At 33.6% G+C, this 16,450-nt stretch overlaps 2 protein-coding genes across 18 annotated transcripts in view; one reads left to right on the top strand and one right to left on the bottom strand.

Annotated features, from left to right (window-relative positions):
- LOC106873822 (glycosaminoglycan xylosylkinase) overlaps positions 1–16,450 on the top strand; it is a 424,441-nt gene that overhangs the window by 175,911 nt on the left and 232,080 nt on the right. The gene's annotated exons all lie outside the window — the stretch shown is intronic.
- Positions 1–16,450, bottom strand: part of LOC106878725 (potassium channel subfamily T member 2) — a 668,752-nt gene that overhangs the window by 528,076 nt on the left and 124,226 nt on the right. For 12 of the 13 annotated variants that reach the window (XM_089357587.1, XM_089357572.1, XM_089357576.1 and 9 more), the window contains exon 2: positions 2,441–2,753. In XM_089357587.1, the coding sequence (XP_089213713.1) occupies positions 2,441–2,622 (182 nt within the window). In that variant the 5' untranslated portion in view covers positions 2,623–2,753. Of the gene's footprint in view, positions 1–2,440; positions 2,754–16,450 lie in introns of those variants that run through there. The other variant, XM_089357645.1, reaches the window with a different exon arrangement.

Below are 16,450 nucleotides of genomic sequence, written 5' to 3'. Positions count from 1 at the left end.
CTGGGGTCTTTGTAATCCACTTACCCCCAACCAAAATGATTGATATCACATGTCCATATTAACAACATATTTGTTTGATGTCCAATAAAGGTCACTTGCCATAGACATCTTTACATACTTCTTATCATATAACTGAGCTTTGTATGGTGCCATTTAGAACAAGGGACTCCCTAAATCATTATTTTCAGGTACCTAACCTCATTGTAATTTTAAATCCAGTTCAAGAACAATAAGAATCATTTGAAGAATGTTAACTGGTGATAGCTAGTTCTGATATCAGTGTTATGTGGGTTTATGCAGGAATGTATCACCTGAAATGTAGTGAGACAAAATGGGACTAAACCAAGGGTTTGGCTTTGTGACTGGGGACAAATAACTGGTTGATGTGTTTGGAAAATTGGTTGCTACTTCTGCTTTGCAGAATGTTTTGGGTTGTAGAAGTAAGCAGACAATTACTTTTTACTCCCTATCAGAAATAAAAAAGGATGCAACTCAATAATGAAAGAATATAGGATTACTGACAATGAATAGACTGAATAATAACAACAGAGTGCTGAGATTGACTTTAACAAAATTCATACAATAGAAGTCAGTGTTCTCAATATCACATACTGATCCTACTAATCCTTGTCTTACAAATACCTATAATTCTTCATTGTTTACATTATTTACATTTGACGGATATTTGTCCTCATCTTGTTTGTTGTTAACACAACATTTCAGCTGATATAACCTTCAGCCTTCATCAGGTGTCTTGGGGAAATTTCGAACCTGGGTTCTCATTCCTGAGGTATGTTTTGATGTTGTTGTTGTTGTTGTTGTTGTTGTTGCACCCTCTAGAATTTTTATGGGCTGCAAAATCAAAATTTGCACCCCTACTTTTCTCAGGTTTAGAATACAGTAAATAAAAAGTGATCTGTAACAAATAGCTTGAAGCTAGGTTTCTTTTCAAAGAACAAAAATAAATTTGCAAAAGAAAACAATTAGACCTTGTTTGTAAAAAATTTTGGACCTGGGTTTGTACCTGCTAAACAAATTTTGTTCCCGAGCCAGTGCCCTCACCTCTTTCAAAGTAAGGTAATATTTCTCTATGAGCCAACATACATGTTTCCACTGACGGTTGGAAGCTTGTTTACAACTATCATGTTAACTCAAGGCAAGAAAACAATAACACTAATACACACATGCATACAACCATAAATGCATGCATATGCACTCACACACACACACACATGCACACACACAGGTTTTGTTTAATTCTTGTCTACTAAATCCACTGTCCACCAACAAGGCTTTGGTCAGCTTGGGACTATAGAGGAAGACATTTGCCCCATGCGGTTGGGAAGTACACTTATCACACAGCCACCCTTGCACTGAAAATAAAAAAAATTGAGAGATGTGTGTACCTTGATAAAGTAAACAATTTATCGAAGAACACCCATAAATGCTTTCTGATTTTACTGAATATGGAGAAGTTTTATAATCCTATGGTTATTAATGTGAGTTGACCTCATCGGTCAAGAGATTATTTTAATTATGGAATAAACCATAAAATATTGCTAATAAGAACAGCTATAAAAATATAACATAATACCACTAATGAAGTAGAAAATACAGAAAAAAATTCTTTAAATGATGGAAATAAATATTTTCAATGAGGCAAGTGACCAGGTGGTAAATAAACGGTAAATAAAAAAATACTGGCTATGGTGAGAATACTGTTTCCCCAACAAATTCTTTCTTAAGAGGTTATTGTAACAGTTGTTCACTTGGATTACATTTTTCTTAACCCCCCCAAAAAAGAGAAACAAAAAAACCTGTTTTCACACACAAACAAATGTACATATATATATATATATATATATATATCCACACACTTATACGCACACACAAATAGATGCATATATCCACATACACACATGTATACACTTATACATACATACATACTCAAGTACATATATATATATATATATATATATATATATATATACTGCATGAATGCACTACATAAATAGAGCATCGTGCTAAAGTACTTTTTCTTTAAATATTAGAAAATATAAATAAATAAAAAACAAGTTGAAGATAAAATTCAATGTTATGAATGAATAGGATCTAAACTTTTGGATCTCAGTTCATCCAATCAGATTCTTCTGCTGTTACCTCTTTTTTTTTATATAAATGTCATATGCACCATGATGTAATGACAGTAGCATTACAAAACAGAACATTTTATTTAAAACAAACATGTATTCGAACACCAACAGGGGATTGACTGCACAACTTAGAATTTTTCAAGAAAATATCCTGTTGAAATATTAAGCATTTAATGTCGGTACTGAAAACTGTTGCAGTTGTGCAAAAAATTATTGATTTTTATAAGATAGTAGTATTATTAGCAGTAATCTTAAGTATGAGAGAAAAACAACACACTTAATCTTACCTTTGCATAGCTGAATCATCGGGGTCCAAAAGAGATTCTACAAATGATTTTGTACTGTGTAGCCTAGCCATAAACTGTCGATGCTTACTACTGTGGTTACTGTTGTTCATCCCCTCTTCCTCTTTGTCTTCTTCTGAATGGCAGCTTTCCTTCATGCTGCCTGAAGTTTCAGTTACCATCATCGCCGATCAATAACTCATCAATGCTGTAGATTGGCTGCAGAAATTTGCTGCTTTAGTTAGAATTTAAAGCGAATAATATCTGAAGGAATGTCGCAGTGTTAGTATTGATGTTTCAAATCTTATTTTACTACCTAAACAAAAGAGTAAAAAAAAAACATATAATTAAAAAGAATTTTTTAAAATTAAATATTTACATAATTACAGTGTTTAATTTTATTCCTGTGAATGTTACTTTATTGCTATTTTAAAGAATGTTTATCTCTGAAGTATGTGGGAATTGATTTCTTACTTTGTATCTATTGGTGCAAAGAGACAAGAATGTATAATGTTTGTTTTTCTCTGTGACTAGTAAAATAAGTAAAGTGTCTGGCTTCAGTTGGAATTGAAACTCTTAACCCTCCAATATGAGCTTGTCTTTACTCAATGGTAAAAATAAAAAAAAATCTTTTTTTCCCTCTTGTTGTTATGTATATCTTATAGGGATAGATGTTTAATAACACTTCCTTTCTAAGTTGATTAGTTTTAAATGATAAAATTCGTTTTATTGTAATTATAACTTATTTCAGATTAAATTAGTTTCTCAAGGATTACTTGCTTTAAACATAAAAAAAATATTTATGTGCTTAACTCTCTTGATACCAACTTGCACAAGATTGCCCTTTGTCCTAAAATACAAAACCACTTGTTTGAAAGTATTCATATTTAGATTAAAAACTTTGCTAATTATTTTATCTGAAAAGGTTCTTTGTTAAGATATTTTCTTAACATCAGGTTTATAATGTAAAAAGTTTTAAGTGGCTTGTAATAAATACCATCAAATTCTTTATTTTCAAACTTAGTTGAAAGAGATAGACAGCAAACTAAGTATAAATGCAGCTTATAAAGATGTGAAAAAAAAAATCAAAAGGGATAAATTTGTGGGAATTGAACATTTTTACTCTCTTCTCAGTTGTTATAAGTAGAGTGAAGTTGTATGCTATCATATGTGCTTCTTTAACACAAAGGACAGGGTGAAAATGCAAGCCCAAATTTTATGTGATTCACCTGTCTGAAAGCTAGTTCTGCAGTATTTGGGAAAGAGAAGCAGAAGGGTCACTGTCAGGGACGTTGTTGATGACATTGATTCCTAGCTAGTAATTATCTTCATAGTGCTATCATGGGCATGTGGTTAGGGCAGCCATAACTGGTGTTAGTATGATGTGTGGTGGGGTAGCCATATGCATACAAGTCCTTGTGACCCTGCAGGGCCATGAGAACTGTGTTCTGTTGAGAGTACCAGAAGAGAGACTTTTACATTCAGCTTAGAAGGTAGACAACCAAGATGCTACACTTGTGGCACTAAAAGTCATTTAAGAGGTTACACCTATGCCAGCATGAAAAACAGGCATTAAATGATGATGGTGATGATGACACCAAGCATAATACTTAAGTCAACAAATGAGATTACCCCATCCACATTGCCAAGAGCAAATCATAAGATCCAAGCAACTTCCTCCATCTTACCCAGCCACAACCATTGAAAACAAGGGGCATCACTTACAACAGCAACAACAACATAAGTTAGAGCTAAGTGACCAGGACCTACATCCTAATTTAGTAGTAATGCTCTATTTATTTGTGAGGATAAGGGCCAGACAAAGGTCGAAGGAGATTAGCAGTATCTTTAAAAAAAAACAAGAAAAGAAAAAGACCCAATGGAGAAAACACTAAGCTGGGTACATCTGCTTTGAAGAAACAATACTCTTTACTGAGAAAGAACTCATATCATATATTGAGAACCAATATCCTTTGAGAGAGAACCAGCCTCATCCTGCAAAGAAATGAAATTCACAGTCCTTCACAAAACTAACAAAACTTTAATAAGCCACTTATATTATATCTACAAAGGATTTAAAGATGAAGTATGGATTGAGAAGGAAATGAAATCACATTTTAAACAGCATAAAAAGGACAGAGTACTAGTACAAACTTAGATAGACTTTAAGAAGTGCTACAGTTCAAAAGTCAGTGAAGGACTAGCATCCCATTCAGGGATAATGTGATCTTTGTCACCTATACACTGTGGAAACTGAGTAACTGGCTCTATGAGTGTCTGTTTTCTATACACTATCTAAATCTAGATATAGCAACAACTGAGGTGAGAAAAATGTTCAATTCTTAGTTGGGAATTTGTAACTTTGTAATCTGTGTATCTTCTGAATTGTAGCCTTCATTACTGGACATCATCAGATTTTCCCTACTTTATATACCTTGCACCAACCAGAGCAAGTGTAAAATAAATTTTTAGTTTATTCCAGTAAAATGTAATCTTCCTTGAAAGTTGATAATGGTCTTGTGGCCCTCTTAGCTACAATCTCTCTTCTATTTTTCTCTCATATACAAGGCAGTAAATTAACAGTTATTAGAGCATTGACTAAAATGTCTTGTATTGTTTGTTTTGACTCTCTATGCATTCTGTTCAAATCCCAATGAGGTTAACTTTGCCCATTTCTGTAATACTTTTATACAAACAAGGGATAAAAGATTCACATTTGTATGGGGTTAAAGGACAGAAATTTTGAGTGGAATGTTTTATATAATCAAACATTTCCCAGACTAGATCTGTAGCATGCCAGTAGATGATAGCTCATGGTTGCATGCACACTGAGAGCTATCAGTGACCTTCATGATGCAGTGTGCTGAGTGACATTGCTGTGTTTACTTTGTAAGTTGTGAAATTTGTGTTTTTGGGATCCCATGTATGCTGCAGTCTGTAATTTTTGTCATCGACAGGAAGTCGGAACAAAGAGCTATTGAGCATGCTTTGGCAAGCTTACGGTGATGAGGCAATGGGTTGTATGCAATGTTTCAAGTGGCACAGGTGCTTCAAAAGCAGAAAAAAAAAATCTCTGGAGGTCGATGAGTGATCTAGAAGACCTGCCATGAGCATTACCGCCCAAAGAAAATTCATCAGCTTGTGCATGAGGAATGTCGAAGGACAATCAACAAAATTAGTGATGTTGTTGGTTTGTTGTATGGGTTCGTACAGACAACCCTAATGTCTGAATTGAACATGCAGTGTGTCTCTGCCAAGTTTGTCCCTCACCTGCTGACCACTAAGCAGAAAGAACATCACGTCAGAGTATGTCAAGATCTTTGTCAGCATGCCATTGATGACCCATCATTCAGGTCGAGGATCATCACTGGGTTTATGGATATGACCTGAGACAAAGCAACAGTTGTCACAATGGAAGAGGCTTTCATCTCCATGACCGAAGGAGGCACAACAAAGCTGCAGCTCAATCAAGTGCATGTGCATCAAGAATTCATCCCCCAAGGCCTGAAGCATTTGAGGGAGGGCATTTGGCAAAAGTGACTGGGTCTGTGGAGTGTGAAGAATTGGATTCTTCATGATGACAATGCGCCCCTGTCACCAAGTTCTCCTCACCCATGAGTTTCTTACTGAGAAAAAAACATGGTATTGCTTCTGCACCTACCCTATTCACCAGATTTAGTACCTGAAGACTTCAATTTCTTCCCCTAGATGAAAATGCAGCCTAAAGGTCACTGTGTTGATACCGTTATCGAGATCAAGAGTGAATTGCAGAAGGTCCTTGACTCGCTTATGGAAAACAACTTACTGGTCTGATTCAAAAAGTGCAGGAATGCTGGGACTAATGTATTGCTGTGCAAGGTGGCTATTTCGAAGGAGATGATGTTAAAACTTAGATAAATAAGTTACCTTTTATTAAACATAACTAGACCAGGAACTTTTGGATACCACCTCATAGTTTATTTGTAGCTAAAAGGAAAATTGTTATTTGTGGTTAGAAATCTGAAAGATTTATCAGTTAGATTATATTATTTTGTTATGAACAAGTCAAACTACCTAAATGAGTCAAACTGTTTAAAATAGTCCATCTCCCTTAGATCCTAAAAGAAAACCATTGTTTTAATCTATTATTTAATTCAGATCAAATCCTGAAGTTGTGAAATTAAGTCGTTGATCAACTTATCGAAAAACCCTCTGTTGAACATTTGTTACATCCATTAAATAATATTACTAAGTAAGATATGTTCATCAGTTTCCACATTGTATAAGTGACCAAAAGTACAATACTTCCCACTTTTTGAGATACTACTCCATTGCAGGATTAATACCCAGCTGTTGCTAATACTCATTTTCAGCTGACTGGATTGAAACAACATAAAATAAATCGTTTTACTCAAGAACACCAAGCACTGATTGATCTTGGAGCATTAAATAGCTAACTTGCAATAATTATGAAGTAAGAAAAAACAACAAAAAACATTAGGTATTAGTTAATGATATTTTATTGCAAGAAGTATAGGCGATAACTTTGAGTATGTTTTGGTCATGGTCCTTGCATAAAATGTGTTAAATCTAACTCAACTATTGTTTTGTGTGCAAATAGCATTTATGATAATTTTTTTTCTCTCTAAATAATTCTATTTTCTTATACCAACAACTGTGCAATGCAATCCTGCACATTTACTTAGTGATCCTCCTGTTACTACTTTATCAAATAGAGTGAAGTCTTAGCTTTGTTGAGGAGGTCATTATGTGTTTCAAAGTTGTTTCATGTTCTTGTAAAAATAATAAAAATGATATTAGTCATGGCTAATATTATTTACCCTTTCAATGCATCATTCTTTCTAATAAACTTTTAAAATGATAACAAGGATGATGGGGAGGGGGAGCAGGGTGGTGACAATGATAATGACTATTTAACGTTCACCTTTTCATGCTTACATGGGTCAGATGGAATTTGTTGTGACAAATTTTTTATGACTGGAAGTCCTTCCTGTCACTAACCTTCTCCTGTCTCCAGCCAAGGTAATATTTCCCAAGGCCAGGCATGAATTTCCATGGAAGATTGGAAATGAGCAATATCACTGTATTAAAAATGTTAGCTCTAATTTAACTGTTGTTAATGGCAACTCTGAGTGAAAAATTAAATGTTAATTTCATTTCAGGGTTGAATAGTTAGCATTAGGAAATACATATAGCTGTGAATATTTTCTGAAAGTTCATATGCAAATATTGAAATTGTAAAGTGTATGTTGTGGTGTGAGATAAAGAATTTAAAACTTCAAAAAATACAAGAAATATGATACTGTGAAAAAATATGAACTAAGTCATTAAGATAATCATATTATTAATGACAATAATTTAAATTCTGCTGAGGTTGACTTTTTCTTTTATCCCTTCAGGGTTGATAAAGTAAGCAGCAGTTGAGCACTGGAATCAGTTAATTGACTTACCCACTACCCGAAGTTGCTGGCCTTGTGGCAAATATTTAAAATCAATATTAATGACAGGAATGTTAATGAAGACATGACAGTAAGGGTGACAATGACAATGATAATGATGATGACAATGATGGTGATAATGGTGATTATGATGGTAAAAAGGTAACAACAATGGTGGTGACAATGCTTATGAAAATAACATAACGGATCATAATTTATAAACTAGTTAAGATTTTCTGTGACTATATCCTTACTGTGTGTGGCTGATGATGATGGTGGTGAGGAAGGGACATTTGGTTTTGTTTTTAGTTTTGGAAGCTTCTCTTAAAGGCTTTCCTTTTTGTGTACCTCTTACAAGCTTCTGTATGTACTTCTCTGTGATTAAAAATGTGTAATAATTAATTTTGTTTATGCAAAATGTTTAACTGTTGGCAATAAATTATTTCATATTCTATGTAATCAGATTTATCCTTACATCAAACTTAGATTGGGGATCTTGTTATGTAATGCAAGAGGAGTAACTCAGATTAGTGTGAAGCTATCCAATAAGGAGTTAGATATTTTTATACTTAATTCAAAGCTGAAAATGTTGATGCTTCTATAGTGCAGTATGTCTATGGTTTCATTTCTGCTATATTGCTTTTCCACATTCAAATTGTATGATTAAAATGTATACCAATTAATTTTGTTTCTATTATGATCTTAACTAATGATAATTTTTATACATACACACACCAACTATTCATATACTAAAAAATTTGTTGCATTAGTTAATTAATATCAATAATTGCAAATTAAGAAATAAACTGCTAGCAAGCACTTCTATCAATTGTAATTGCTTAAACACTAACACAAGCTTTTAAACATGTTCTTTTTCCTTTGCTCTATCATATATCTGAGTTGATTTTTGCAAAGGACCTTGTCACCAAAAATGACATAGATTTAACCACCAACCACTTCAAACTCAGACTCAGTCATCACAACCACACCTTTAGAAATCCAGTTAGCAAAATTTGCACAATTTTTTATTACTATTTATAGTCTTTGAACCAAAAATATAAGACATCAAAAACTATTTTGGGATATTATTGGCATCAGGCTTTCCTATTTCTTATTATCAAGGATTCACAATCTATGTACTGCAGAAACAATACTTTTCATTTGGAAATACAAAAATAAATTCTTTGTAAGAAATTATATAAACCCAAACAGAAAAGATGTACATCATATAGTTGTTACCTTCTAACTTACAATCTATGTTTCACAGAAATGATACTTTTCTCTTAGAAACACAAAAATAAATTCTTTGTAAGAAATTATATAGACTCAAATGGAAAAGATGTACACCATATAGTTGGAATGGTGGTTCTTAGTTTTTGCCTGACATTTAAAAATGAGAAACTTTAAGTAGCAAATTCTGAATAATATCTAAATTCTGTAACCGTGTATTAAGTTCTCACTCAGTTGTATAAACACCATCATGTTTATATATATATATGACAGCAGTGTTATCAGCATCACTTGCAATATAATGCAATATTATATCTTCATTTGTAATGTTGTCACAATGAAATACATAAACATACACACACACATTTATAAATATGTATATGTGTGTGTTTGTGTGTATGTGTGTGTGTGTGTGTGTGCATGAGAGAGAGAGAGAGAGAGAGAGAGAGATGTATAATATTTTGTTATAGCAACACTGAAAAATAAGATATTAAGTTATATTGTGAGTGTTATTAATAATGTGGCTGTCATAAATTTCTATTAGTTTTCTGTGAAGTTTTTCCCCTTTGCAGAGTTTGTGTTTCAATATTTATATAACTGGAAAGGTGGGGACTAGTTTTTATTTAAACAGTTGTGTGTAGTCGTGCATGTGGCCATGTGCTTGTGAGTGTTTGTGTGGTGTGTGATTGCATGCATGAGTGAGTGAGTATTTGTGCAAGTGTATGTGTTGTGTGTGTATGTGTGATTTTGATGAGCTTCCTTTACCAGTGACATTCATAGAACATCACATGATTTTTTTTCCCTCATGCAACCATTGGTGTCTATTTCAACTGTAAATTATTTGCTTTTTCTAATCTTTTAGTGTTTCACTGGTTTCAGTTATTAGACTGCGGCCTTGTTGCAGCATTGCCTTCAAGGATTTTAAATTGATCATAGTTCACTCTTGTACTTGTATATCATTTCCTACATATCAAATTACTAAGTTACAGAAAGAATAAAAGCAGCAACACTAGCTTTATTTCAACCAATGCAAATATGAATTGCACACACATGTGTGTATATATAAATGTGAGTGTGTGCATGTGTGCTTGTGTATATATATATATATATATATATATATATATATATATATATATATATATATATATATATATATATATATATATATATGTATGCATGCACATACCTACATACACACACATATACACAGGCTTTTGCAGTTTCTGTCTATCAAATTTCACTAACAGGCATTGGTCAACACAAAGCTATTGCAAGAAGACACTTGCTAAAAATGCTACACAGTAGGATCGACCCTAAAACCATGTAGTTGCAAGCAAATTTCTCATCTACAAGGCCATGCTGAAGCCTAATGAATTCATTTAATTGTTTAAAATCCTAATTTGATTTGAAAACTCTGTGTGAATGGTTATTTATGGGTTGTGTAATAAGTTTGAATATGCTGTGGTGTGAGAAAATCAATAATGGCCTGTGAAGATTCCTTATATCAAAAAGCAGTGTTTGATCTCATTCAGTAGTTGACCCACTTTGTGCAAAAATTCTTATTGGTGATAGATATTAACGGAAAAAAAACCCCTCTCTCTGTGAAGAAAGACCATAATTTGTTTCAGGCCATTAAATAATGGCATTTTGTGAAAATAGATTAGTAGAACATATAAATTCTTGGTGTATTGTGTATGTGTGCATGGGCATATAATGTGTGTATTTATTTGTGTGTGTGTGTGTGTGTGTGTGTGTGTGTGTGTGTGTGTGTGCATGCATGTGTGTGCATGTAGTGTGGGTGTGTGTAAATTTTGAGCATAGTAAATCATTGCATTATCATTACACTGTTGGAGAAGGTATGTAAATTTCAATTTAAGAAATCCTTCAGTTTGTGAAGATGAAAAGGAAATTAAGGTTTATTGATTGCTAAATACAAAAGAGAGATTTTTCTCACTTAGTTTACAATGACAGTCCAGTAAAACCTGTTTTAAACATTGTTGCCTTCAATTTTCTGTTAGATTACTTTTGCAGTTTGTCTTGCTAAGAGCCAATAAAATATATCTGTTCAAAGTTATTTCACTAGTGATACTCAATTTTAGATTAAATCTGTTCAGTGGCTAAAACAGTAGAATGCAAGACTAGATTAAATGTCTTGTAATATTTGGCTTCATTTAAGTTTTGAGTTCAAGTTTTCTGCCAGTGTTGTGTATTTCATTCTTGCATAGTTAATAAAACAAGTGTCTGATACTATACTGGAGGTAATGATAGGAGTAATCATCTTTTCTCTTCTGGACAACTTTGTTAGCCTTGTGGTCAAGTGGAAATCTGTATTCAGTTTCATATTGACTACTAAAGGAATCATCGTTTATTGATTTTAATATATAATCAATAAATATAGTGTATGAATACCATTCTATAATATTCACTTTCTTTTATTTGTCATCATTTTGACAGTTATTTGATTTAGGGTGAAAAAAATCAAATATATCAATAGAATTGTAGTGACAGAGGAAAACATTGTATAATCTTGCTAAAAAATCTGTATAACCAGTAAGAGATTTGATTCAGTATTGGATTATATATTAACAGCTTAATTGTAAAAAGCTTTAACTAGAATTTGTCAAGTCTGTTAGATTTTGAAATCACAAAGTCAACTCTTCAGCTCAAGGCATGCTTTTAAAATACAACATATAATTGATAAAAATGCTAATTTTCATGTGTCACTTCTGTAATACGAAATTATGCAAAAATTGATGTTTGTGATCTCTGACATATATATACTGAAACTGAATTTGTAAGGGTTCTGTCATCTTATATGTATGATACATCTAAAAGAGGGTTGGTAAAAAAAAAACCCTGGCTTTGGTAAGGCTCTGATCAATTTAGATGAACTACAATAAGATTAACTATTGCTACTTAGCAACTGCCCTCAGGGCAGCTGGTTTTTTGAAAGGCTAGGTTGCTTCAGTGTACAGTGACAAACATCCTAGTGATCAGATTAAATGGCCACCTGTTGGAATCATTTTGAATCACATGCTCAGTCCATCGAGTGTGCCCACTCTCATTGACTTTTGTATATTCTGTATATTTGTATACACTGATTAGTCACAATTGTGGAAGCTAGAGGTGTTGAAAGATATTTGTTCAAAGTAGGACACAAAAGAGTTATGTCAGTACACTTGGCAAACATAATTGTAATGGTATAGGATATCATGGAAATCAAAGTGATTGACACTGTTGTAAAGAAATATAAGGCAGTGACAGGTCAGAGATTAACCTGAACAAGTCAGAGGGTTTATAGATTGGCATATAGATAGTAATATGGCATGCTGGACAGGTGGAACAGTCAAGTTGCTTGAGATCTGGTTCAGTGTACTTCTACAGGTTAATAGGAACTGGAGTGAAGTTATAGCAATGTGGTCTGTCTCATCCAGAAACGGACTGAGAGAAAGCTATTCCTGAAAGCTTTGGCAGAGGTGGCACATGTATTTGTCATCTTTGTTAATCACAAATTTGATATATAGGTATTAATGACTTGTACGATTATATGAAATAATTGTTGTGGAATATAGAGCAGCCAACAAGGGCAGGCATTTTTTTTCTGTTTGGTAATTATGGTAGATGAAGTTGTGTGGTGGAGAAAATTGAATGACTGAAGGCCAATACTTTGCTTTTTTGTTAAGCTCTCATAGACTTTTTCACGTTTCACATGGAAAAGAAAGTAAGATTGGAGAAGGAAGTGCTCTTCCAGTAAATTTGTTTAAATGTGAAAGACAGTATCAAATACGGCACAACTGAATGGTTCTACTCTAAGCATGTGCTTTGGACTGGAGAATGATAGTTGGTAGAAAGTACCTTGCTTTGGTAATCAGGCTAATGCTAGATGTGTGAGGTCCCTTGTTGACTCTAGGAGGTGATTTTTCCCCCTCTAAGGACTATACCACATATTTGTATACATTGTGCATGATTTTTTCAACTTAATCAATTTTATTTCTCACCCATGCAAAACCCCACAATTTTTGTAATTTGTATCTGCAATGTTATCTTCATTCTGAATTCAAATCCTATTGAGTGATGTATTTCATCCTCCTGAAGTTGATAAATTAAATACTAGTCAAATACTGAGATCAGTACAAACAACTGACCCCCCCCTCTCTCTCTCTCAACTAGTATTTGTAATAGAAATTATTGATGTTGTTGCTAAGCCTGTGCAAGCTTGGCTGCAAATCTACAAAGATGTTCCGGTAATGATCAGTGTCCTTTTTTCAGACACTGTACATTTAGAACTACATTATCCTATATATATTTCTCTTCTCATGACAATGAGGTATAACTAGAGAAACATTTAGCTGCTCTTTCTTGCCAGTTGAATCTATTTTTATCAAATTTTCTCTTTTCTCCTCATAACCAGTTATTATTGCAGTTTTTGCTTTTGATTTATTGGCTTCCTTGAAGATAGAAAATTGTTATTTTTTGTACAAGCTTTGTAGAAATTTCTGCTATTTTCCTTTTATTCTTTACTAGATATGTTTTGTAGCCCTACAGTAGATACATCACGTTAATTTTCTAGTTGCAGCTATCTTTCAGTAATTGTAGTAAAAATAATTTTTCTGTATCAGATTTTGGGTAGCCTATCCTGAATGTAGTCATTATTTTCCTTGTTTTCATGTCTAGTCATGTTGATTCACCTAGCATATAGTTGGGATTATCATAACAATGACTTAATACTGAGATAGCAAGAGTATTGATGTTTTTGCATTTAACTCTGTTTTTATGCATCTACATTGTCCTTCTTCACCTTTACTTTCATTTGTGTGTATTGTATTCCATCTCATTCATTAATTCTTAAGTATTTGTAAGTCTGTATTTGATATTCTTTTATCTTTGTTTCTTTATTTAACACTATATTATCAATTTTCATCTCTCAAATTTACTGTACCTCATTTCTCTAAACTGAATTTCGTATTAGTTCTTTTAGTGAATCTCCATGCAAGCCTTAAACAGTGTTTCCAGTTGTTTATCACCTGTGAAGTACAGCTTGAGATCATTTATATTTTTTTTAAATGGTTGATTGTTTTCCTGTGACATTTTCATCCAAGTCCAGTCTTATTTAGTATATTGGTTAAAGGTATTAATGCCAAGCATAAACAGGTAGAGAAAGAAAGTATCCTTGAAATATTTATTTCCATGCTGGCATGGGTTGGACGGTTTGACTGACGACTGGCGAGCCAGATAGCTGTACTAGGCTCCAACTGATCTGGCAGAGTTTCTACAGCTGGATGCCCTTCCTAACGCCAACTACTCTGAGAGTGTAGTGGGTGCTTTTATGTGCCACTGGCACAAGGGCTAGTCAGGCGGGTCTGGCAATGGCCACGCTCAAATGGTGTTTTTTTATGTGCCACCTGCACGGGAGCCAGTCCAGCGGCACTGGCAACAACCTCGCTCGAATGTTGCTTTTCACATGCCACAGGCACAAGTGCCAGTAAGGTGATGCTGGTAACAATTACGCTTGAATGATTCATATTTATCTTAAATAATTCAAAAAATATACATTATATGTTTTAGGTACCTGCTTACTATTGGTGTACCTTACTCATGGCTAATGTCCCCAGAAAACACAATGGGAAATATTGTTGAAAAATTTCCAAGTCAGTCTATGCCATGTTAAAATTCTTCTTTCTCCTTCTACAGACATTAGTTATGACTTTGCTGTTTTTGTTTTTTTTAATCTCAGAGATTATGATGGTTTTCTTCTTGAGGAGGCATTCAGCTATTGCTTCAGGTTCTTTCATTAGATTATTACATATTTTTGTCAGTATTTTGTGTGAAATAATTCAAATGGATGTTAGATTGATGTATGAAGAACTAATGACTTTCAGTTGTTCATCTTTTTCTCTTTTTCTTGTAGCTGCTGAGCTAGTTCTTGAGTTGGTATTGTTTTTCACGATTGTTCAGTTGCTAGGATTATTTTTTGAAACACTCTTGTCCATAGCAATCCCTTCCTGTACATCTCTTGTTGTTGGTACAGATATGATATATTATTTCCATATTGACCAAATCATTGTGGATTAGCATCAAACTGTTTTGTTTTATTCAGAGTCATTGCTACTTTTCATAATGCCCGATTTTTTGTGATTTATCAAGATAGATTAAGTGGAAGCATATGGCTTAAGATTGTGATTTAAATTCCTGGACTGAATGATGCATTGTGTTCTTGAGGAAAACAATTCATTTCACATTGCTCCAGTTCACTCTGCTGAAAAAATTGAGTATTTCTGCGATGGACTGGTTTGCCATCCAGGGGGAATGTATATGCCACTGAATCCAGTTTGTATGACTCAGGGAGGAGCTTTTTTTTTTTTTATTAAGATAAGTTTTAATTTATACTTTTCTCTGTTTTACTTATTGTTTAAATTTTGATATTCCTATATGGGTTGTGGTACTGCATAAATTATTTAATTTTGTTTTTTTACATCTGTTTTCATTAAATGTATCAAAGACAAGTTTGCATTATTTGTTGCCTTTGCTGTTTTATGACAAAGTTCTATTATTGGTTGAAAGGTACTTCTGTTTGTTTGTAGGAAGGTCTACTATCAATTTTAATTGTTTAACTATTTCAACCTTTATTGTTAGGTAAAGATAAAGATACTTCCTGAGTCAAATAGACACATAGGGCCGGTTTCCCAGTTTCAGTGGTGTATATATTCACCTCCTGGATGGGACACTGGGCCATTGCAGGATTACTCACTTTTGCCAGCTGAATGAACCAGAGATAATGTGAAATGAGGTGTTTTGCTCAAGAGCGCAATGCATTGCCTGGTCAAGTGATCGAAACTACAATCTTTTGATCATAAGTTCAACACCCTAACCTCTAAGCCACATGCCTCCATACCTTTCCATTAAAAAAAATTTTCTATTCTTAAATTTTTCTTACAATCCATTTTATTCCCGTTTTCATTAGTGTAGAACTTGCACCTGAATGTTAAGAGGAGTATCTTGGAGAACTCATCCCATCAAGAAACCACTGCATGGAGATCTACCTCTTTCCACCATCACAAGGGAAAGGTTCTTGCATTTTATGGGATATTGCTGGTGAGTTAAACAAAAACTGGCAAGTGACCTCTGCAAAGACCTCCCTCAATTAATGCAGAACCAAGATGGATGGCATGCACAGGTTAAAGATATTTGAGCAAGCTTGACTAGGTAATGATATGAGTTCTGGTCTGGTTTTTGCTGCTCAGTATTCTGTAGGAGTTCTAGGTTTTCATTTTATTATTTTGTTATTTATTTTATTTGTTTCACATGTGCTAGATCTATTTTTGTGGTTTATAGTATCAATGTTTGT

The sequence above is a fragment of the Octopus bimaculoides genome, chromosome 1 (assembly GCF_046866305.1).
Source record: "Octopus bimaculoides isolate indiv1 chromosome 1, ASM4686630v1, whole genome shotgun sequence".
Classification (NCBI taxonomy): Eukaryota; Metazoa; Mollusca; class Cephalopoda; order Octopoda; family Octopodidae; genus Octopus; species Octopus bimaculoides.
This window is presented reverse-complemented; position numbering and strand designations above follow the sequence as displayed.